Source organism: Hylobates moloch, unplaced genomic scaffold, assembly GCF_009828535.3.
Source record: "Hylobates moloch isolate HMO894 unplaced genomic scaffold, HMol_V3 SCAFFOLD_19, whole genome shotgun sequence".
Lineage (NCBI taxonomy): Eukaryota > Metazoa > Chordata > Mammalia > Primates > Hylobatidae > Hylobates > Hylobates moloch.
The window spans coordinates 23,305,954-23,330,787 of record NW_026652294.1 but is presented as its reverse complement, the minus strand read 5'-3'; the positions used below and the strand labels follow the sequence as shown (position 1 = coordinate 23,330,787).

The following is a 24,834-nucleotide window of genomic DNA, read 5'->3' as shown; positions in this document are numbered from 1 at the left end:
TTTTCTCCTGCAAGGCAGGCCATAGAAACTAAAATTCCTCCTCCCTAAGGTGAGTTATAGAAACTACGAATATTGGCCAGGCACAGTGGCTCATGCCTGTAATCCCAGCACTTTGGGAGGCTGAGGTGGATGGATCACGAGGTCAAGAGATCGAGACCATCCTGGCCAACAGGGTGAAACCCCATCTCTACTGAAAATACAAAAATTAGCTGGGCGTGGTGGCATGTGCCTGTAGTCCCAACTACTTGGGAGGCTGAGGCAGGAGAATCACTTGAACCTGGGAGGCGGAGGTTGCAGTGAGCAGAGATTGCGCCACTGCACTCCAGCCTGGTGACAGAGGGAGACTCTGTCTCAAAAGAAAAAAAAAAGAAGAAAAAAAAGAAACTACAAATATTACTGGAAACATCCCCCACCTTTCTGTGTCGGGCCTGGCCATAAAGGAATTCTCTGACCTACCTTGTCTGATACTAGGTCGTAAGACTCTCATTCCAGAAAGTGTCCTGCCCTCTTCCCAGCAGGAGGGAATGCCACACACAGAGAACAAGAAGAATCTGAATCTGAACAGACACTGCTGGGTTTCCACACTCAGCTATTAACATTAAATCATTCCCTTTTGTCTAATCACGTTTATACACAGTTGTCCATTCCTTATTCCTTTTTTTTTCTGTTGCCCAGGCTGGAGTACAGTGACACAATCACAGCTCACTGCGACCTCGACCTCCTGGACTCAAGCAATCCTCCCACCTCAGCCTCCCAAGTAGCTGGGACCACAGGCACCTGCCTGGCTTTTTAATTTTTTGTAGAGATGGGGTCTCACTCTGTTGCCCAGACTGTCCTTAAATGTCTGGCCTCAAGCGATCCTCCTGCCTCAGCCTTCCAAAGTGCTGGGATTACAGGCATGAGCCACCAGATCCGGCCAGGGCTGTCCATTTTTCATCAAACCGAGACATAAAAATAAAGTTTTCCCTGAGTATTTGTGTCTTCATTCCTGAAGGCTCTCAAGTCACATAAAACATTGAGTAAATCAATCTATTATGCTTTTCTCTTGCTAACCTATATTTTGTTTATAGGAGTGTCCGCTGTGACCTTTGGGATGAGTAAGGGAAAATATCACACCTTTCTGCCCCTACAATGCCCAGAACAAAGCATTTGGCACCTAGCAGTTTCTCAATAAATACTTGATGAATGAATGAAGAAGGAAGTAGCCCAGTCTGTGCGAGCAGTCCCTGAGCGTCAGGCGGGAAGGGGAGCCAGCTGCCTTTGCGGGAGCTGTGACCACCTGCTTTGCTGCCCCCCCACGCACCCTCCTTGTAGAGACGATTAATCCCAGACTTCCATCTTCCTAGCAGCTCGCTAGGGAGGCCTTGCTTCAGAGCAGTCTCTCATTTCCTCTGCACAAAGCCCTCAACAGGTATTCACTGCACGGCCGCTTACTGAGCGCCCACGGTGAGCCTGGCACGATCCTCGCCCTCTTGGTCCCCACAGAGATGGAAGGACAGGCCTCGCGGGGCCCGGGCCACGAAGGACAGCCCCGAGCCCGTTCTGCCAATGTCAGCCTCGCTAGCACGCAGGGCGGGGGCCCAGTGGGGAAGGGCTTAGAGAGGCTGGGAGGCCGGGCTCATATGGGCGGGGCACAGCGTTGCTAGGGGGGATTCTGATAGGTTGCGCGAAGGGTTGTCTTCGTGAGGCCCCGCCCTCACAGGAACGCTTCAGACTTATAAGGTTACCGGATTCGAGTCAGAAGCGGCCGCGGGTCTGAACGCTTCGGTAGGATAAGTGCGGCGGGAGGGGGCTCTGCGGTTTTGGGGGGCCCAGTGCGGGAACCCGGACCCGGCTGGGAGTCCGGAGCCTGGCCGCAGCCCCGCCCCTCTGCTCTTTCTGGGTGACCTTAAGCCGGTCGCTGCCTTTTTCTGAGCCCGGGCCGGGCCGAAGGCGGCCTGTAGGCCCTCGGGACTCCCAGCACTTTAGAGGGTGTGAGGTCTGACATCCAAGACACGTTGTTTAGTATTTCTGAAGGAAGAACTCAAGCTCCGGGAAGTGATGGCTGGGGATGGGGCGGGCAACTTGGGGACCGAGTGTAGGATCCACGCCCAAGGTTGAGGGCGGCCGAGCTAGCCAAGCAGCCGTGACCCTAGTGCTTTTCAGACGTTTCTTAGCTTCCAGAGCCCAACACATACAGCAGATACACTCAGACCAGATCTGGTCAGGTCCTCGGAAGCTGAGTCCAGAGCGATGCTGCTGAAGACAGGTACCTACACCGGCTGGGGTGGCTTGGAAGGGTAGGGGTGAGTGCTACAAGGAGTGCTTTGGCGCTTCTTCCCTAATGTGGGTTTGTGGGGAGACAGGTTCCTCTCTCTTTTACTTAGAGCTGGGCAGGAAGGGAGGAAATGCTTCCCCATGAGGGAATCATTTCTCCTTCAAAGGGGCCCTTCCTTTCTCACTTCCTCTGCCTCAAGCACAGAGGCCCTAACTGATGTGATATCAACACATGCGGAGAACCGCCTGTACAGTCCCTACAGTAACTCCATATTACAGATAAGGAAACTGAGGCCCGAGGGGGAAAGGGCTCACTTAGATCAGCTGATTGGGTGCCCATCCTTGCTGGCTTACTTCTTAAGCCTCTCTGAGGCCTCTTGAGGGTCTGTGGGAGAGAGCAAAGAGCTCTGGACTGGGACTCAGGAGACCTGGAGTCTGGCCAATGGTCCCGACTTAACGATTTTTCAACTTTACTGTGGTGTGAAAGCGACACACATTCAGTAGAAACCACAGTACCTATATAACCACTGTGTTTCAGTATTCAGTAAATTGCATGAAATATTCAACAATTTATTATAAAATAGGCTTTGTGTTAGATGATTTTGCCCAGCTGTAGGCTAATGTGCATTGTCGCATTTTTTTTTTTTTTTTTTTTGAGACAGAGTCTCACTCTGTCACCCAGGCTGGAGTGGAGTGGAGTGGCACGATCTCGGCTCACTGCAACCTCCACGTCCCAGGTTCAAGCAAGTCTCCTGCTCAGCCTCTTGAGTAGCTGGGATTACAGGCACTCGCCACCTCACCCCGGTATTTTTTTGTAGTTTTAGTAGAGACAGGGTTTTACCATGTTGCCCAAGCTGGTCTTGAACTCCTGACTTACGGTGATCTGCCCACCTCGGCCTCCCAAAGTACCGGTATTACAGGCGTGAGCCACCGTGCCTGGCCTGTCTGCACTTTTAAGGTAGGCTAGGCTCAGCTATGATGTTTGGCAGGTTAGGTGTATTAAGTACATTTTTGACATAATATTTTCTTTTTTATTATTTTAAGATGGGGTCTCACGCTGTCACAGCCCAGGCTAGAGTTCAGTGGCACGATCTCAGCTCACTGCAGCCTCCGCCTCTGGGGTTCAAGTGATCCTCTTGCCTCAGCCTCCCAAGTACAGTGCATGCCACCACACCTGGCTAAGTTTTTGAATTTTTAGTATAGACAAGGTTTCACCATGTTGGCCTGACCTCAAGTGATCCACTTGCCTCGGCCTTCCAGAGTGTTGGGATTACAGGCGTGAGCCACTGCACCTGGCTGACGTGATATTTTCAACTTACACTGGGTTTATGAGAACGTAGTTCCATGGTAGGCCTAGGAGCATCTGTACTGTTAAGTTCTATATATGGGATGGGAGGAGCTGATGGGGGTTATAGGAAGGGAAGGACATAAGGTGTTAGTTTTGCTAATTCCAGGTGTTAGTTTTGCTAATTCCAGCACTGCTGTGGTGACAGCCGGACCTCAAGCCACTGCCTGGCCCAGGCACCATCCTCCCACTTACTGCTTTGCAAGAGCCAGCCATTCATTGCAGGAAAAGCCAATTCTACCCTAAACCCAGGAGTCCAGTTTCCCTTATATATAGGCAGGCAGCCTCTGTAGGGCTGAGCAACATACAGATGGGGTGGGATGAGGGCTGGAGCTGTGAGGGCAACTGACAGTCACCATCCCCTCCTCCCTTGCCCCCTAGTGCTCTTGCTGGGACATGTGGCCCAGGTGCTAATGCTGGACAATGGGCTCCTGCAGACACCACCCATGGGCTGGCTGGCCTGGGAACGCTTCCGCTGCAACATTAACTGTGATGAGGACCCAAAGAACTGCATCAGGTGAGTAAGGTCCACACTCACCTGATGAGCCGTGCCCAGGGCCCTGCAGAGTCGGGGGCAGGAAGTGGAGGGTCCACTAGAAAAGAGGGCAAGGTCAGAGTTCTCCATCCCAGAGACTGCAGCCGAAGTCACTCGGACTGTCTGACACCTAGCCCCGTGACCTGCCTGGAGCCTCTGTAGGGACTGTCAGGCCCCAACCTGGTCACGAGGCAGGGACTTTACATGGACCCAGCCCCTGAGATAACTGTTAGAAGGTCAGGCCAGGCCCCCTGTACTTCCCCTGACCCAGTCCTGCCTTTTGGCCTGGGGCCAGCCACTCCTTTCAAGCTTGCTTATGGCTCATGGCACAATCCCTGGTGGTCATTTACACTGATACCTGGCTTAGGGCTCAGCAAGGTCATGGTTTTTATAGCCCAGATTCAATCAGAGCTGAGGCAGGGTGTGGGTGAGGGCCGGGCTGGGTCCCTGAGCTACCCCATCCCTCTGCCCCTCACTAGTGAACGGCTCTTCATGGAGATGGCTGACCGGATGGCACAGGATGGATGGCGGGACATGGGCTACACATACCTCAACATTGATGACTGCTGGATCGGTGGGCGCGATGCCAGTGGCCGCCTGATGCCAGATCCCAAGCGCTTCCCTCATGGCATTCCCTTCCTGGCTGACTACGTGAGCTGCACCCCAGCCCTGCCCTTGGCCTCAGGGCTAGACCACTCCTTTCACTCTACCTTGCTTAGGGCTCATTTGCATGATTGAGATCTCACAGTCTAGTGGGGGAAACAGACAAATGAACACCGACTTTTGGCCCACTCTGTTGAGTGAGAGCCAGAAAGGGCATGTCACGCAGCCTGGTATTCCAGGAAGGTTCCCTGGAGGAGGCAGTTCTTGAGCTGAGCCCAGAGAGATGGCATTGGAGGCAGAGAGGATGGCAGGATCAAAGGCCTAGGGGCAAGAAACAGCCGCTGGGAGGTGTGTGTTGGGGGAGAGGTGGGCCATCATGGCCAGAGGCCGGGCCAGCATGCTGGGACCATCTGCTTTGGTCCGTGGGAGCCCTGGAGGTTTAATGGGACTGGGTCAGATATGCCTTGAGGATATCTCCCTGAGGGTCCTGCTTGAGCCCACTGTGTCCTCAAACCCCCACAGGTTCACTCCCTGGGCCTGAAGTTGGGTATCTACGCGGACATGGGCAACTTCACCTGCATGGGTTACCCAGGCACCACACTGGACAAGGTGGTCCAGGATGCTCAGACCTTTGCTGAGTGGAAGGTGGACATGCTCAAGCTGGATGGCTGCTTCTCCACCGCTGATGAGCGGGCCCAGGGTGAGTTACGCAGCTGGCTGGGGCACACAGGCAGACGGGGAGGGTGGCCATGGAGACCCACCCAGCGCCCACCTGGCTGAGCTTCCCACTTCCCCCCACCCAGGGGTTAGGGGAATTGTGGCTCCCAGGCTCCCTAAATATGAGTGGCAGCATAGCCCACCCTGGAAGCGTTTGAGGCTCTGGGTATGTGGGGAGGCACCTACTCTTTGGAGCTTGTTTCTTCACATCTGTTGGGAAAAGGTCTGGGCTAAGGCCCCAGACTGCCTCCTGCACTTTCTCAGGACTGAAACGGGTTGGGCTTTCTCTAGGGTACCCCAAGATGGCTGCTGCCCTGAATGCCACAGGCCGCCCCATTGCCTTCTCCTGCAGCTGGCCAGCCTACGAAGGCGGCCTCCCTCCAAAGGTAAGCCTTTCTGCCCCCCTGCCTGATGGCGCTTCCCACACCCAGGCCTCCTTACCTCCTGAGTGCCAGGCTTCAGGGACGGGGCCTTCCAGAGCCAGTGCTGCTCTCACCACAGGTGCCCATATGGTGATTTGTAGGTGTCTAGAGACCTACGTTAAGTACCCACAGAGAGCAGGTGGGCTCAGCCAGCCCAGAGAGGTGTGTGTGTCGGAGGGAGGGGTGGGCCTTAGAGAAGAGGCCCTTGTGAAGTGGGCTGAAGGAGTTGGCATCAGAGGCAGGAGAGCCATCTGTGCTGGCACACAGTGCCCAGGATTCCAGGAGGTGCCCATTGGGCGAGGAGACCCAGAAGGCTGGGGAGGCCAGGCAGGTGGGGCCAAGCCTTGGAGGAACCTGTGGGCTCACGAGGGGTCCCTCGGCATGTTTGACACCAAAAAGGGTGGGCTCAGGCCTGTGGAGCTGAGAAGAGAGCAGACAGCAGTTTCTCACTGAGAGAACATGGGGATGGGTGGGTGTCAGGGAGGGTTGTTTGTGGGTGCACCAGCCTGGGCCCACACCCTGGGCTTGACCCAAGGTGGCATGAGAGGGCAAGGTAGGCTCCTGGCACCAGCATGCACAGAAGGAAGACCCCGGTAGCCCCAGAGCAGGGCCACCCTCTGAGGCCCTCCTCATCCTGAGCAAGCCGGTGGGGCCTGTTCTCTTCCCTCTTCCCCACCTGTGTCTCCTGCTGAGCCTCCTCAACTCCTGTGTGGGTCTCTGGGCTGAAGCGTGTGATTCTGGTGCCGGACTCTGCCTTTCCCTCGACATCCAGGTGAACTACAGTCTGCTGGCGGACATCTGCAACCTCTGGCGTAACTATGATGACATCCAGGACTCCTGGTGGAGCGTGCTCTCCATCCTGAATTGGTTCGTGGAGCACCAGGACATACTGCAGCCGGTGGCCGGCCCTGGGCACTGGAATGACCCTGACATGGTACCAGGATGGAGGGGGATGTCCCTAGGCCCACCATCTGTGATGACCCTGCTCCCCACTGCCCTGTGCTTTCTTCCTTCTTGGAGGCTCACTGCCAGGTTCTAGGTCAGCGCTTCTGAAATGTGTCCCTGAACTGGTTGCTTTAGACTTGACTTAGAAGCTGGTTTCCAGGGCCCCATCCCCCACGTTTTGCATCAGAATGTTCAGGGGGAGAACCTAGGAATTCCCACTGTTAACCATCTCCCCAGGCAATTCTGATGTTTTTGAAAACTCAAGAACTTGGGTCTATAGTGACCCTGGAATAAGATGTTATTGCCATGCAGGTTGAAGATCATGACCTGGCTATTCCTAGTGCCTGGACTCCTCTACCCCATCTGCCTCTGATCCTTTTGTCACTTCCCGGCCTCATCCCCTACAGGGACAACTGGCCCTCACAGTCCTGCTTCTAGCCCTTCCATTCTATCTCAGTCATTGCCCTGTGACATTTTGTTGTTGTTACAATTTATAGCTTTGTAGTTATCTCTTAGTCAACAAGCATTTACTACCTGATTGATCCTATGATGATTATAAGAATTACAAGTGCTAAGCCAGGTGGAGGAGCAACCTGGAGTAGCAGGAACTGGCCTGCTGTGGAGTCCCAGCTCTAGCTCTGCCACTTTACCTTGGGCAAGTAACTTAATTTGTTCTGTGCCTCAGTTTTGTCAATTGGAAAATAAGAATAGTAGCTACCTTATAGGGTTGAGGGTTAAAATAACTCTGAAATGCTTGGCACAGTGATGGGCATATACACAGTGCTTAAATTGTTGTCACTAAGCCTGTAACTTGTGTCCTGACTATGGATTGCTTGCCCTGGGGTCAGGAGTCCCCCTTGATCCATTCAGCTGTGGCTAGGGCAGGTGGGTGTGGCCAGTGGTAGGTGCAGGGACTTTGTCCAGTTCTGTTTCTTACCACTGTCACCGTGGAACATTTATTGACTTTACCTAGTTTATAAGCTTTTTGACAACAGGAGCCCATTTGATCATCTGAACAACCTGTGATGTAGCCAGGGCATATTACCACCCCCATCACCCCCAGGGGGTTTATTTATTTATTTATTTATTTTGAGACGGAGTCTTGCTCTGTCACCCAGGCTGGAGTGCAATGGTGTGATCTCGGCTTACTGCAACCTCCACCTCCCAGGTTCAAGCGATTCTCCTGCCTCAGCCGCCCGAGTAGCTACCACACCTGCTACCACACCCAGCTAATTTTTTTTTTTTTGTATTTTTTTAGTAGAGACGGGGCTTCACCATGTTGGCCAGACTGGTCTCAAACTCCTGACCTCATGATCCACCCGCCTCAGCCTCCCAAAGTGCTGGGATTACAGGTGTGAGCCACCACGCCCGGCCTATTTATTTATTTATTTAGAGACAGAGTTTTGCTCTTGTTGCCCAGGCTGGAGTGCAATGGCATGATCTTGGCTCACTGCAACCTCTTCCTCCCAGGTTCAAGCGATTCTCCTGCCTCAGCCTCCCAAGTAGCTGAAATTACAGGTATGCACCACCATGCCTGGCTAATTTTGTATTTTTGGTACAGATGGGGTTTCTCCATGTTGATCAGGCTGGTCTCGAACTCCTGACCTCAGGTGATCTGCCCTCCTCAGCCTCCCAAAGTGCTGGGATTACAGGCATAAGCCACCGCGCCTGGCCTTTTGGTTTTTGAGTCAGAGTCTTGCTCTGTTGCCCAGGCTGGAGTGCAGTGGTGCAATCTCAGCTCACTGCAACCTCCGCACCTTCTGATTCAAGTGATTCTTGTGCTTGAACAAGTAGCTGGAATTACAGGTATTCACCACCACACCTGGGTAATTTTTATATTTTCAGTAGAGACGAGGTTTTGCTATGTTGGCCAGGATGGTCTCTAACTCCTGGGCTCAAGTGATTCACCTGCCTCTGTAGCAGGATGAGCCATAGACAAAACTCCTCAGACACCGGATTAAAGAAGGAAGAAGTTTTTATTCGGCCAGGAGTGTCAGCAGACTCGCATCTTAAGAGCCGAGCTCCCCAAAAAAGAAATTCTTGGCCTTTTTAAAGGCTTACAACTTTTAAGGGGTCCACGTGAAAGCGTCGAGATACATCATGCAAGCATGGGAAACGTGACTGGGGGCTACATGCATCAGCTAACAGAACAAAAAGTTTTACAATGCTTTTTTCATACAGTGTCTGGAATTTACAGATAACACATAGTTTAGGTCAGGGGTTGATGTTATTATTACTACTTTTTTTAACTCCTAGGGCCGGGTGGTGGTGCCAAGGTTGTCTGGCTATTGATCTTACTTTTGTTTATTTCCAACTTTTTGCTTTTTCTTTCCTCCTGTCTTGTGAACTAGGCAAGGTTGGGGGAGGAGGGCAGCAGAAGTAGTAGTGGTCTCCTTCCTTACCTCAGCCTCCCAAAGTGCTGGGGTTTACAAGCGTGAGCCGCCGCACCTGGCCATCTGCTCATCCCCCTACTGCCAACTCCGTGTTATTCATGGAAAATAAAATGCTGATGCTCAGATGGAAAGTGACTTAACTCCCCCAAGGCCACAGGGCTGGGGAATGGTGTTTGCTGAACCAGGCCTCCTCCACATACAGCCATCTTTCCCTAATCCCTAATTGCTCTTCCTCGGCTACAAGTTTGGGGATGGTCCTTGTGTCTACCTCCTTGAGGAGATGAGAGTTGACTACTCCTCTTCTCTGCCCCCAGCTGCTCATTGGGAACTTCGGACTCAGCTTAGAGCAATCCCGGGCCCAGATGGCCCTGTGGACTGTGCTGGCAGCCCCCCTCTTGATGTCCACAGACCTGCGTACCATCTCTGCCCAGAACATGGACATTCTGCAGAATCCACTCATGATCAAAATCAACCAGGATCCCTTAGGCATCCAGGGACGCAGGATTCACGAGGTACTGGGGTGTGGAGGGAAGGAAGGGGAGGACTGAGGAACTGGGCTCTCCTGAGAGAAAGGCTGCCAGCCTCCCTGGGGGCAACACCTGGGGAGGTACAGGAGTCGCCCAGTCCCCAACCAGGGCTAACCCTTCTGGTTGCTTATGGTTGAGGACTCTGATGGGGGCTGCTCCAACTGTCTTCCTCTTGCTGGGTGAGAGCAGGGCTGAGCAGGACAGCTCAAGGGAGTCGGGGATGAGAGGCGTCAGCCACATAAGTGCACACAGGAAGGGTGAGGCACAGAGCTTCTATACACCCATGATGGCCTGCAGAGAGCTTGGGCTTCCCTCCAGAGCAGGAGAAGCTGGTTTGTTTTTGAGATAGGGTCTCACTCTGTCACCCAGGCTGGAGTGCAGTGGCACAATTTCGACTCACTGCAATCTCCACCTCCTGGGTTCAAGCAATTCTCATGCCTCAGCCTCCTGAGTAGCTGGCACTACAGGCGCCTGCCACCATGCCCAGCTAATTTTTGTATTTTTAGTAGAGACACCATGTTGGCCAGGCTGAACTCCTGGCCTCAGGTGATCCACCCGCGTCAGCCTCCAAAAATGCTGGGATTACAGGCATGAGCCACCGCACCCGGCCAGGAGAAGCTGTTATAGCCAAGGAATACTACGACTACTAGTGGCTGCTATTTATTACCTACTATGTGCCAGGAGATTTAGATACTTTTTCTCAGCAAGGTAGGTATCTTGCCATTTTACAAATGAGAAAAATGAAACTTCGAGAGTCTGAGTACACAGTTGGTACAAACAAGACTGAACTTCAGTGTCACCTCAAAGCCTTTGCTTTTTTTTTTTTTTTTTGAGATGGAGTCTCACTCTGTAGCCCAGGCTGGAGTGCAGTGGCACCATCTCAGCTCACTGCAACCTCTGGCTCCCAGGTTCAAGCGATTTTCCTGCCTCAGCCTCCCAGGTAGCTGGGATTACAGATGTGTGCCACCACACCCAGCTAATTTTTTTTGTATTTTTTTCAGTAGAGACAGGGTTTCACCATGTTGGCCAGGCTAGTCTCAAACTCCTGACCTCAGGTGATCCACTGGCCTCGGCCTCACAAAGTAATGGGATTACAGGCATGAGCCACTGTGCCTGGCCGCCTTTGCTCTTTACCAAATCCTGGACTCTGGTAAAAAGAAACCTATAGAACTACAGAAGGCACCTATAGAACTGGTGATGCCCAGAGGAAGTAACAATTCCCTGCCAGAGGGGCTGATGGTGGAGCTGGGCCTGGAGAACCTTCTGGAGGATGGGAGTTCACATCCAGCTCCACTCTCCACCCTCCTGGAACAGAGTTCACTGTTCCCACTGGACAGCACCCTCCAGGCCAGCACTGGCAGTTGTTTGGGGCCGGCACTCATACACTGTACTGTTGTTGCTTCCCCGTTTCTGCATTTATCCCTCCCGTTGTCCTATGAGCTTCTGGGGCAGGGCCTCATGCAACATTTGTCTGTGTGCTAGCACAGGGGCCAGGCTCAGAGTAGGTGTTGATGAGTATCTGCTGAGTCAGGGAAGGCAGGCAGGTAGGGTTAGATAAGCTGGGGTGCTGGAGGCCCGTGGCATCCTCCCTAAGCCTGTGTGACATGGAACTGTGAACTGGGGGACCCAGAACTCAGGGAGGGCCAGGGAGGCAACGGTAGGTCTTAGTCTGAGCAAGGGACCCCAGCCAGTAGCCACCTTCTGTGCCCAGGAAAAATCTCTTATCGAAGTGTACATGCGGCCTCTGTCCAACAAGGCCAGCGCCTTAGTCTTCTTCAGCCGCAGGACCGACATGCCTTATCGCTACCACTCCTCCCTTGGCCAGCTGAACTTCACCGGGTCTGTGACATATGAGGTGAGCACCCGGCTGCCTGCAGCCACCCGCCTGGGCTTCAGATTTCTGTGGGAGGGTATTATGGGGGGTGAGTGTTCACATATGGCCTCCCCTGAGCCATGGGCTTAGGACCTCTGGCAGGTGCGCATGGGGAGCTGCAGGCACTGAGAGCTGCAGCCAGTGCCGTGCTCTGCACCAGTATTTTCAACCTATGCAAACAGAACTACTGCATATAAATATGAATCCCATTAGCCTCTAGGGCTGTACTCCTCCTCCTAAGGGTCAGCCCTTGCTGGCACATTCCTCACAGTTTTCCATGGGCTGGGTCTTTCTCCACTGCCTGTGCTTGGACACCTGTTGGATTTACTGGTGGAGAAGTGATGGAGATTCAGGGCTCCCACTTCTGTAGGGCATACTGGAAGCCCAGCACAGACAGGCCAAAGTCCAGGCAGAAGGCTTCTACATCCTCCAGGGGGGTCTCTGTGCAGCCATTCTCATGGTGGCATTGGTGATGTCCCTCCCCACTGCAGGCCCAGGACGTCTACTCAGGTGACATCATCAGTGGCCTCCGAGATGAAACCAACTTCACAGTGATCATCAACCCTTCAGGGGTAGTGATGTGGTACCTGTATCCCATCAAGAACCTGGAGATGTCCCAGCAGTGAGGAGCTGGGACATGTGACAGGCTGTGGTGGCACCACTGAGCCTAGACCATGGAGCCTTGGCATGCCCAGAGCAAGTGGGCAGGTTCTCTGCTCCCCAGGCCTGCTCAGTGACTGACCCCATCATACCCAAAGTGCAATCTCAGGGCCAGGTTCTATGCCCTGCCCAAGCGTAAACCCTCTTGGAAACTTCTTTTGGGGCAATTTTCCTGTGGCCTTCCTGGCCTCTACATCGTGTGCACAGCCCCACAGATGTTGCCGAGCAACTCGCCAGCCTCCCGAGCCCCATGCCCATCAGGACTCTAGCCTCTGACCTTGCTGTTGACTCTGAAATCAGGATTTGGAATTTTTCGAATTAGGAGTAGAGAGATCTGACCTCTTGCCAGGAATGCCCATGAATCATGTGATTGGCTTTTCTACCCATAGAGGGCCTTGCAGGCTGATACCACCTGGGAGTGAGGGTCACAAAGGAGACCTTGGCTCCCTCAGGTCACCAATAAACCTGTTCTTTAATCAAGTAGTTGTAATATGGACCTGGGGTACCTTTAGTTAGGGACTCTGGTGGCACTACACACGGTGCTGGATTCAAATCTCACCTCTATGGATGATGTCGGGCATCGTCTGGCCCCTCCTTTTCCAAACTGACCGGAAGATTGTACTTCTAGAGATGCCAGACTTGCCTCACACCCAGGAGCTGCCCCTGCTGTGCCTGGTATGCTGGCAGTGGTGATGGTGACAACATAATGAGGCCAAGTAGCAATGTTCCCAGGTCCTGCAGCTTGTGCTCTGCCCAGCAGTGCCCCTGGCCCAGCAACTCAGCCTGCCCTTCTCTCTGGTGGCTCCACCCCCACCCCTACTTCTTTTCCTTTATTATTTCTCTCCCGACCTGGCTGCAAAGGAAGTTCATATTCCCCAGATGTGTCCACAAACCTGTCCAGGAGTTGTGTCTTAAAATTGATTTCCTGTCCCTCTTCCTAAGGACAGGGGTTAACAGTCAAAGTGAAGGAATGATGGGTTCTTGCCTATCTTGCTTTGGTCCTTATTTCCCAAGCCCTCCTCTTTTAGCCAAGGCTACAGGGCACTTGTCTTCCCTGGTGGCTCTCCCCCCTTTGGAGATTGCTGGTGGCAGAGCAAGCTAGCTAGGTCCTCCTTGGGCTTTGAATGTAGGAGCACCCAGTGCCCCAGGCCTTGCACTGTCCTGCCCAAGGAGTATTTTCTGGGTGGATCTCCCATAGTCCTCAGGGTTCTGAGGTCCTTGTATTTAGGGTATGGTGTGAAAACTTACATGTGCACATTTTGTTACATCATTTAAGATTACTGGAGCTTTACTGGTTAAGTATAGGGTCACCAGAGAAAGTTCCCTTCCCCAGTTGATGTCTTGAGGCTGCTGAGAAACTTAGGACAGAAGCCTACCTCATCCCAGGCCTCTGTCCTTGAAGGCCTGCCCCTCTGTGCATAGCTCTGGCTTTGGGTCTTGTTCATAGTGCTGTTCAAGCAAAATGGAATAGTCTCAGGTGGGAACACCTTCTCTTGCCAGCTCCAGGAAGGCTTTCCCACCACTCTGGGATGTGGTGGGAAATGAGTTGAGACCATGGACTTGGGAGTTGGGGGCCAGAGTTGAGCCTGGACTTGACCAATTAATTCCTTTACCTTTCAGCCCAAGATAGCTACATGTCTTTACTCGCTGTATAAGTTATCCTTTTGTCCTGGGGGTGCCTGATTGATCCTATCTCTTCACCCTTCATTCTTTCAACAAACATGCCCTCTATCTCCCAGGACATTTATTCCCTTCTAGTCAAGGCCAGTTAGGAATGCAATATTTTTTCAGTTCAGTACAGATTTGTTTGGACCCAAAGTACCCTTTCTCTTTTGAAAACTTTTTATCATGAAAACTTTCAAATACAAAAATAAAACGGTAGAGTGAACCTCCATGTACCCAGCATCCAGCTCCAATAACCATCAAGTTGTACCATTATTTCATCTCTCTTCCTGCACGTGCTCTTATGATGTGTGAGCTAGAGTATCTGAAAGGAAATTTCAGAAAACCCTAAAAACCACTATGTCTCTAACAGATAAGGGCTTTAAAAATACATACATGGGCTGGGCGCAGTGGCTCATGCCTGTAATCCCAGCACTTTGGGAGGCCGAGGCAGGCAGATCACAAGGTCAGGAGATCGAGACCATCCTGGCTAACACGGTAAAACCCTGTCTCTATTAAAAATACAAAAAATTAGCCAGGCATGGTGGTGGGCGCCTATAGTCCCAGCTACTCGGGAGGCTGAGGCAGGAGAATGGCGTGATCCTGGGAGGCGGAGGTTGCAGTGAGCCAAGATGGTGCCACTGCACTCCAGCCTGGGCAACAGAGCCAGACTCCATCTCAAAAAAAAAAAAAAAAAAAAAAAAATATATATATATATATATATATATATCCTTAATACAATTTTCCTATCCAACAAAACAATTTTAAAATAATCTAATAACCAGTCTATGTTCAGTTTTTGCCAGTTGTCTCAAAAATCTCTCTCTATAGTTTGTCTAAATCAAGATCCAGTACGAACTACTGAAAGTTTGCTCCCTTCATAAAAGCATTGAAAAACCTGCCACATACTATCAAAACCAACTTTCACAGAACTCTGGAAATTAACCAAAAGCTTGCAGCAACCCAGAAAACTTCAACTGAAAAAGAAAAAAAAAAAAAAAAAGTTGAATTCCAGTAGGAACAGCAAGTTATGTGGTATTTTACCTTATTACCAGATTTTAAATCAGCTATTTTAAACACGTTCAAAGAGCCAAACAAAGCCAGGTCTAAAGAAATAAAGGAAAGAATAAGAATGATGCCCAAACAGAATAACAAAGGAGATAAAACTATAGTGGAGAAGAAAGCACAAATTCTGAAGTTGGAAAGTACAATAGTTGAAATGAATTCACTGAAGAGGTTTAATAGTAGATTTGACAGAAAAAAGAATCAGCAAACTTGAAGATAGATCTGTTGAAATTAACCTCTCTGAGAAAAAGAAAAACAAGAATGAAGAACACTGAGCAAAACTTCTAAAACCTTTGGGATACCACCAAATGTACCAATATACACATAAAAAAAGAGAAAGGGGAAGAATATTGGAAGAAAGAATGGTTGAAAATGTCTCACATTTGATGGAAAATATTAATCTACCTATCCAAAAAGCTCAATGAACTCCAAGTAGGTTAACCTCAAAGAGCTCCATACCTAGACATATCATAATCAAACCCTCAAAAGACAGAATTTTGAAAGAGGCAAGACAAAAGCAACTCATCACACAAGGGAGTCTCAATAAGATTTACAACTGACTTCTCATCAGAAACCATGGAAACAAGAAGGCAATGGGTACATTTAAAAATAAGTATAATTGGATTGTTTGTCACAAAGGATAAATGCTTGAGGCGCTAGATACCCTATTTTCCATGATGTGATTATTACAGGAATGCAATGCCTGTATCAAAACATCTCATGTCTTCCATAAATATATACACCTACTATGCATCCACAAAAATTAAAAATGAAAAAGCAGTGGGTTGACATATTCAAAGTGTTGAAAGAAAAAGACTATCTATGAAAAAATCTGGATTTGGCCAAACTATCTTTCAAAAATGAAGGCAACCTGAAAACATTCCCAGATAAACAAAAACAGAGTTCATCTCTAGCCAACCTGCCCTACATAAAATACTGAAGGACATCCTTCAGGCCGAAATGGAAACTAGAAGTAACTTGAATCCACATGGAGAAATAAAGAACACCAGTAAATGAAACACATAATATAAATGATTTTGGTTTGTAACTCATTTTTTGTCCCCATCTGATTTAAAAGGTAACTTAAATGCAATAATTATAAACTGAGATGGGTAGACCATGTATAAAGATGTAATTTGTAGCAATAACAGCATAGAGGAGGGGAACAGCTATATAAGAAGCAAAATTTTTGTATACAAGTGGCATGAATTAGTATTAATCAGAATGAGATAGTTCAGAATAAGATGTTAATGGCAATCCCTATGGCAGCCACAGAAAAAAACTTTAAAAATATGGTAAATATATGACAGAGATCAAATAGTACAAAATAAAATGTCTAACACAAAAAAAGGCAGTAATGGAAGAAATGTGGAACAAAAGAGACTTAAGACATAACACACAAATAGTAAAATGGCAAATGTAAACCTTATCAATAATTACATGTAAATGGATTAAACATAGATCGACAGAATGCATTTAAAACATACACACACAAGTGCACACATAATCCAAAAATGTGCTTTATTTAAGAGACACTTTAGACTCAAAGACATAATAAGTTGGAAGTAAAAGGACAGAAAAAGATAGACCATGCAAATGGTAGCAAAAGTACTAGGGTTGGGGGGGGGTCTATGTTAATATCGGAAAAAGACTTTAAGACAAAAATTGTTACTAGATCCAAAAGATTTTATAACATTGAAAGGATCAATCCACCAAAAAAGATATAATTAGTATACCTAACAAGAGTCCAAATATATAAAGCAAAACCAGACACAATTGAATAGAGAAATAGGTAATTCAACAATAAGTGTTACCAATTATATTACCAATACTAATTATAAACCAATTAGACCTAACAGACATCTACAGAACATTCCACCCAATAGCAGCAGAATATACATTCTTCTCAGTACAAATGGAACATTCTCTAGGACAGACCGTATGTTAGGCCATAAAGTAAGTATCACTAAATTGTAAAAGACTGAAATTGCCAGGCACAGTGGCTCACACCTGTAATCCCAGCACTTTGGGAGGCCGAGTCGGGCAGATCACCTGAGGTTGGGAGTTCCAGATCAGCCTGACCAACATGGTGAAACCCTGTCTCTACCAAAAATACAAAAATTAGCTGGGCTTGGTGGCGGGCACCTGTAATCCCAGCTACTCTGGCAGCTGAGGCAGGAAAATTGCTTGAACTCTGAGGCGGAGGTTGCAGTGAGCCAAGATCGCACCACTGCACTCCAGCCTGGGTGACAGAACGAGACTCAGTCTCAAAAAAAAAAAAAAAAAAAAGGTGGTCCTGTGATGCAGAGAATCTTTGAATCAGGGGCAGAGTTGCAGTGACCCAAATCACACCTTGATCCAGCCTGGTGACAGAGCAAAGAAAAGAAGAAAAAGAAAGAAAAAGAGGACACACACTTTCAATTTCAGTATCTACCAAAAAGCTACAGTAATAAAAACAGTGTGGTACTGGGGTAACAATAGACGTACAGTTGAGAGTCCAGAAATAAACCCATATACATCTATAGTTAATTGATTTTTTTTCTTTTTTAGACACCAGGTCTCACTGTGTTGCCCAGGCTGGCATGTACATAGCTCAGTGCAGGCTTAAACCCCTGGGTTCAGGCGAACCTCCCACCTTGGCCTCCCAAAGCACTGGAATCACAGGCATGAACCACTGCATCCAGCCAGTTAATTGATTTTTTTTTTTTTTTTTACAAAGGTACTAAGACCCTTCAATTAGAAAATAGTCTTTTAAATAAATGGTGCTGGGACAACCAGATATCCACATGTAAATAAAAATGAATGTAACTCAAAATGGTTAAAAGACCTAAATGTTAAGACTGAAAACTATAAAACTCTTAGCATAAAACATAAGTGTAAATCTTAATGACTTTAGATTATGCCACAGTTTCTTAGATAGGACACTAAAATCAGAAACAGGCTGGGTACGGTGGGTCACACTTATAATCCCAGCATTTTGGGAGGCTGAGGCGGGTGGATCACCTGAGGTCAGGAGTTCGAGACCAGCCTGGCCAATAAGGTGAAACCCTATCTCTACTAAAAATACAAAAAAAAAAAAAAAAAAAAATTACCTGGGCATGGTGCCATGCGCCTATAATCCCAGCTGCTCAGGAGGCTGAAGCAAGAGAATTGCTTGAACCTGAGAGGTGGAGGTTGCAGTGATCGTGCCACTGCACTCTAGCCTGGGTGACAGTGTGAGACTCTGTCTCAAAAAAAAAATTTTTTTTTTAATCGAAGCAATCAAAAAAATAGATAAGTTGGACTTGATCAAAATTCAGAACTTTTCTGTGTCAAAGTATACTATCAAGAAAATTAAGAGAGGCCCTGCACAGTCGCATACACTTGTAATCCCAGCACACAGGGAGGCTGGGACGGGAGGATCACTTCAGGCCAGGAGTTCAAGAGCTTGAGCAACATAGTAAGACCTTGTCTCTAATTTTTTTGTGTAATAAAAAAATAAACAAAGTTAAAAGACAACTCGCAGGATGGGATGCAACATTTGTAAATCATATACTCTGATTAGGGTCTAGTATCCAGAATATATACAACTTAATAGAAAGACAAATGACTTAATTAAAAATAGGCAAAGAATTTGAATAGACATATCTCCAAAGAGTTAGACAAATGGCCAATAAGCTCATGAAAAGATGCCCAACATTGGCCAGGTGTGGTGGCTCATGCCTGTAATTCCAGCACTTTGGGAGGCCGAGGCAGGTGGATCATGAGGTCAGGAGTTCGAGACCAGCCTGGCCAACATAGTAAAACCCCGTGTCTACTAAAAATACAAAAATTAGCCAGGCATGGTGGCACGCACCTGTAGTCCCAGCTACTTAGGAGGCTGCAGCAGGGGAATTGCTTGAACCCGGGAGGTGGAGGTTGTAGTGAGCCGAGATCGTGCCACTGCACTCCAGCCTGGGTGAGAGTGACTCCGGTCTTAAAAAAAAGAAAAAGAAAAAGAGAAAAAAAAAATTAGTCATCAGTCACGGTAGAAACCTGCTTGGCAGTTCCTCAAAATGTTAAACAGAGTTACCATGTGATCCAGCAATTCCACTCTTAGGTAGATACCTAAGAGAAATTTAAAAATATGCCTACCCAAAGACTTGTATGTGAATGTTCATAGCATTATTCATAATAGCCAAAAAGTATAAACAACTCAAATGTCTATCAACTGATGGATAAACAAAATGTGTTATATCCATGCAGTCCACACAGTATATCCATACTGACACATGCTGCAACATGGTTGAACCTTGAAAACTTTATGCTAAGTGAAAGCCAGACACAAAAGGACCTGCATTGTATTATTCCATTTATATGAAATGTCTGGAATAGGCAAACCTATAGAGACAAAAAGTAGATAAATGGTTGCCAAGGGATGGAGGGAAGAGGAAATGAGAAGTGATTGCTAATGATTATGGGGTTTCTTTTTGGGTAATGAAAATGTTCTGGAATTATAGTACTTATGGTTGCTTATTTTTCTGTTCAAATAACACATGGCTTCTGTCTCCTGACTGGAGCCTTTCAGGTATACAGAGAGCCTACAGTTAGCTGCTGTTCAAGGATCCAGGTGAGAGACAGGGAGGCAGGGACAGGGGTGATCACAGTGAAGATGAAGGAGGACTGGCCAGATCTCCAGGACTCAGTGACCGTTGGGCTGCCAAGGCAATATGCACAGGCCAAAGACACATTGGTAAAATAAAGACAAAAGTGTTAGAGGGGAAATTGTTGAAAAGTACCTATTTTGCCACTCTTATTTCCAGCAACAGTCTAGAATTTCTAGACTCCAAAGGAAAAATACAAGTGGGTTCCAGGCCTGGCACAGCGGCTCATGCCTCTAATCTCAGCACTTTGGGAGGCCAAGGTGGGTGATCACCTGAGGTCAGGAGTTTGAGACCAGCCTGGCCAACATAGTGAAACCCTGTCTCTACTAAAAATACAAAAAATTAGCTGGGCATGGTGGTACACACCTGTAGTCCCACCTACTTGAGAGGCTGGGGCACAAGAATTGCTGGAACCAGGTGGAGGTTGCAGTGAGCCAGGATCGCACCACTGTACTCCAGCCTGGATGACAGAGCCAGACTCCATCTCAAAAAAAAAGAAAAAAAGAAAGAGGAAAAAAAAATACAGGTTGGTTCCTGTTTAAAGAGCTTCAAGAAGTTCTCAGAAACTATTCCTCAAGACAGTCCCTGGAGAGGCTGTGTGTGACGGCCTACAAAGACAGACCTTTACCTCTGCAAAGACCCTTTACCTCTCCAGGTTGGAACAAAGCCATCTGCACTGACTTGGGGTAAAATAAAAAATTGAGATGATTTTCCTTACTAAAAAGACTGACCGGTTTATAGAAAGAGAATAAGATGGTAATTTAGTTGTATATCCTAATACCTAGATTTAAATCCTTGCTCCACTTACAGCTGTGCAATCTTGAGCACCCTACTTAATCTCTCTGTGCTTCTACTTCCTCTATAATGGGGATAATGTATTATAATATTCTACTTCCTTTATAGTGGGGATAATAGTTCCTACCTCATGGGATTATCGCTCGGGAATTAAGTGAGCTAATTTATGTAAAGCACTGAGAATGGCTAATTTATGTAAAGCACTGAATAAGTAGTTATTTAGGCCCAGGCTTTTCTACATGGTAGTTTTTGCCACCTAGCTTGGGAGCCCTCAGACATTTAAAAAACTGTGGGAAATCACAGTCTCTCCCCCTAAATGGGCTTCCCACCCCTTCCCTGACCCCAGCCTTTTAAAGACCAGGTTTAGGTTTCCTGAACAATTAGGCAGGAAATGCAGAGTTCCCATATACCCTCTCTTCACTCACTGTTTCCCCTATTGTTAACATCCTGCATTAATGTGGTAGATTTGTTATAATTGATAGTACTGATACATTATTAGCAAACGTTCATAATTTACATTAGGGTTCACTCTTTATGCTGTGCATTCACTGGGTTTTCACTAATGTGTCATGAGGCACACCCACTGTTAACAGTATCATACAGGATAGTTTCACTGCCCTAAAAATCCTTGTTCCACCTGGTTCATCCCTCCCTTCCTTCTCCCCTACTCCTGGCAATCACTGATCTTTCCACTGTCTCCATAGTTTTGCCTTTTCCAGAATGTCACAGTTTGAATCATACAGTAAATAGCCTTTCAGATCGGCTTCTTTCACTTAGCAATACGAATTTAGGGTTCCTCCATATCTTGTCATGGTTTGATAGTACATTACTTTTTAAGCAATGTACTTAAATGAATAATATCCCATTGTATAGATATTACCACTGTTTATCCATTCAACTATTCAAGGACATCTTTGTTGCTTCCAGGTTTCAGCAATTATGAATAAAGCTGCTATAAATATTTGAGTGCAGATTTTTGTGGACATAGATTTTCAACTCATTTGGATAAATACCAAGAAGCACAATTGCTGGGACATATGGTAAGACTATATTTAGTTTGGAAGACAGTTTGGCAGTTTCTTACTAAAGTATACCATTTTGTACTCCCAGGAAGCAATGAGCGTTCCTGTTGCTCCACATCCTCACCAGAATTTGGTGTTGTCAGCATTTTGGGTTTTAGCCATTCCAATAGGTGTATAATAGTATCTGTGGATTTTAGCCATTCCAATAGGTGTATAATAGTATCTGTTTTAATTTGCAATTCCTTAATGACATATGATGTTCAGCATCTTCTAATATGTGTGTTTGCCATCTGTTTATCTTCTTTGGTGAGGTGTCTGTTTGGGTCTTTTATCCATTTTTTAATTGGGTTTTTTTTTGTGGGGGGCGGGGGAATGAAGTCTCACTGTTGCCCAGACCGGAGTGCAGTGGCATGATCTCAGCTCACTGCAACCTCCATTTCCTGGGTTCAAGAGATTCCTTCTGCCTCAACCTCCTAAGTAGCTGGGATTACAAGCAGGCGCCACCACACCCGGCTAATTTTTGTATTTTTTTAGTAGAAACGGGGTTTTGTCATGTTGGCTAGGCTGGTCTCAAACTCCTAACCTCAGGTGATCTGCCTGCCTCGGCTTCCCAAAGTGCTGGGATTACAAGCATGAGCCACCACGCCTGGCCCAGGTTGTTTTTTTTGTTTTTTGTTTTTTTAATTGAGTTGTAAGAGTTGGATTTTTCGTTTGTTTTTAGAGACAGGGTCTTGCTCTGTCACCCAGGCTAGAAAGCAGTGGCACAACCATTCTTCACTGCAGTCTCAAGCAATCCTCCCACCTAAGCCTCCTGAGTAGCTAGGACTATAGGAATGCCCAGCTAATTTTTGTAGTTTTTTGTAGAGATAGGGTCTCACTATGTTGCCCAGACTGGTCTTAAACTGGCCTCAAGCAATCTTCCCACTTCGACCTCCCAAAGATTACAGGCATGAGCCACCTGTAAATTTTAGATAGAAAAGATGGCAGAATGTGCCATACCAAAATGTGCCACTTTTTTTTTTTTTTTTTTTTTTTTTGAGACAGAGTCTCACTTCTTTGCCCAGGCTGGAGTGCGATGGCACAATCTTGGCTCACTGCAACCTCTGCCTCTCAGGTTCAAGCAATTCTCCTGCCTCAGCCTCCCCAGTAGCTGGGATTATAGGCATGTGCCACCACGCCTGGCTAAATTTTGTATTTGTATTTTGTATTCAACCTATCAATTTTTTATTTTTTTCTTTTTTCATGCTTTTGATGTTGTTTCTAAAGACTCACTGGAAAAGCCAAAATTTTGTTTTTTTTTTTTTTTGAGATGGAGTCTCGCTCTGTCACCCAAGCTGGAGTGCAGTGGCGTGATCTCGACTCACTGCAAGCTCTGCCTCCTGGGTTCACACCATTCTCCTGCCTCAGCCTCCTGAATAGCTAGGACTACAGGCGCCGCCACCACAGCCGGCTAATTTTTTGTATTTTTAGTAGAGACAGGGTTTCACCGTGTTAGCCAGGATGGTCTCGATCTTCTGACCTCGTGATCCGCCCACCTCGGCCTCCTAAAGTGCTGAGATTACAGGCATGAGCCACTGCGCCCGGCCTCCTATGTTATCTTCTAGAACTTTTATAGCTCGGTGTTTTACAATTAGGTCTATCTTGAGTTAATTTTTATGAAAAGTGTAAAGTCTGTGTCTAGATTTTTTTTTCTTTTGGGATATGAATGTCCAATTGCGCTAGCACCACTAGTTGGGAAGACTATCCCTTCATTGAATTACCTGTGTCCCTTTGTAAAAAATATTGACTATATTTGTGTGGTACATTCTGGACTCTATTCTGTTCCACTGATCTACTTGTCTACTGCTTTGCTAATACCACATTGTCTTGATTACTATAACTTTACAGCAAGTCTTAAAGGATCAGTCCTTTGACTTTGTTCTTTTCAGTATTGTGTTGGTCATTTGTGAAGAAAGTAGGTTTTTCCTTCATTCTGAAGATATATGACTTTTATTTCCTGTCCTTATCTTATTGGATTAGCCAGAACTTCCAACAAGAAGTTCAATAGAATAGGAATGGTGAGAGGAGACACTGCCTTGTTCCTGATCTTAGCAAGAAAGCATCTCATTTGCCACCAGAGTTTTATGTCACCTGTAGGGTTTTTAGTTTTTGGACAGATGTTCTTTATCAAGCTGAGGATATTCCCCTCTATTCCTAGGGTTTCTTTTCTTCTTTTTTTTTTTTTTTTGAGACCGAGTCTCGCTCTGTCGCCCAGGTTGGAGTGCAGTGGCGCAATCCTGGCTCACTGCAAGCTCGGCCTCCCAGGTTCACGCTGTTCACCTGCCTCAGCCTCCCGAGTAGCTGGGACCACAGGCACCCGCCACCACACCTGGCAAATTTTTTATATTTTTAGTAGAGACGGGGTTTCACCATGTTAGCCAGGATGGTCTCGATCTCCTGACCTCAAGATCCGCCTGCCTCGGCCTCCCAAAGTGCTGGGATTACAGGCGTGAACCACTGCCCCCGGCCTGCTGAGGGTTTTTATCATGAAGAGAAGCTAGATTTTTTAAGTGCTTTTTCTTATCTATTGATATGATATTATGTTTCTTTTTTTTTTTTTTTTTTTGAGATGGAGTCTCACTCTGTTGCCAGGCTGGAGTGCAGTGGCGCAATCCCGGCCCACTGCAACCTCTGCCTCCAGGGTTCAAGCGATTCTCCTGCCTCAGCCTCCCGAGTAGCTGGGATTACAGGCGTGCACCACCACGCCCGGCTAATTTTTGTACTTTTAATAGAGACAGGGTTTCACCATGTTGGCCAGGATGGTCTTGATCTCTTGACCTTGTAATCCGCCTGCCTCGGCCTCCCAAAGTGCTGAGATTACAGGCGTGAGCCACTGTGCCCAGCCTATTTTTCTTCTTTAGATTGTTGTTGTGATGGATTATATTTCAAATGTTGAAACTGTTCTGCACACCTGGATAAATTCTACATGGTTATGGTGTATTTTTAATATATTCTTGGATTCAGTTTATTAATATTTTGTTCTGAGGATTTTTGCATCTATGTTTATGAGAGATACCGGTCTGCAGATTTTCTTAAAATATATTGATTGGTTTTAGGCTGGGCGCAGTGGCTTATGCCTGTAATCCCAGCACTTTGGGAGGCCAAGATGGGCAGACCACAAGGTCGGGAGATCGAGACCATCCTGGCTAACACGGTGAAACCCCATCTCTACTAAAAATACAAAAAGTTAGCCGGGCGTGGTGGCATGTGCCTATAGTCCCAGCTGTTGGGGAGGCTGAGGCAGGAGAATGGCGTGAACCCAGGAGGCGGAGCTTGCAGTGAGCCGAGACGGTGCCACCGCACTCCAGCCTGGGCAACAGAGCGAGACTCTGTCTCAAAAAAAAAAAAAAAAA

General features: G+C 47.5%; 1 protein-coding gene across 7 annotated transcripts; it reads left to right on the top strand.

Moving 5' to 3' along the window:
• Nucleotides 1–1,687: 1,687 nt before the first annotated feature.
• NAGA (alpha-N-acetylgalactosaminidase) lies at nt 1,688–22,228 on the top strand. Of its 7 annotated transcripts, none has more exons than XM_032138812.2 (10): nt 1,688–1,767; nt 2,164–2,248; nt 3,983–4,118; nt 4,616–4,787; nt 5,262–5,439; nt 5,748–5,842; nt 6,651–6,812; nt 9,531–9,728; nt 11,455–11,598; nt 12,108–17,249. In XM_032138812.2, the coding sequence occupies exons 2-10, from the start codon at nt 2,233–2,235 to the stop codon at nt 12,240–12,242; spliced, it is 1,236 nt and encodes a 411-aa protein (XP_031994703.1). In that variant the 5' UTR covers nt 1,688–1,767; nt 2,164–2,232; the 3' UTR covers nt 12,243–17,249. The 7 variants fall into 7 exon arrangements, with proteins under 7 accessions (XP_031994703.1, XP_031994702.1, XP_058287559.1 ...); XM_032138811.2 differs by having other exon boundaries at nt 2,157–2,248; XM_058431576.1 differs by lacking the exon at nt 12,108–17,249 and adding an exon at nt 21,348–22,228 and having other exon boundaries at nt 1,733–2,248.
• Nucleotides 22,229–24,834: the final 2,606 nt, after the last annotated feature.

Excerpts from the sequence above, each read along its gene's own strand:
- NAGA (XM_032138812.2), top strand. Across the intron at positions 4,788-5,261 it reads TTCCCTTCCTGGCTGACTAC|GTTCACTCCCTGGGCCTGAA; the intron begins GTGAGCTGCACC and ends AAACCCCCACAG. Across the intron at positions 11,599-12,107 it reads CCGGGTCTGTGACATATGAG|GCCCAGGACGTCTACTCAGG; the intron begins GTGAGCACCCGG and ends TCCCCACTGCAG.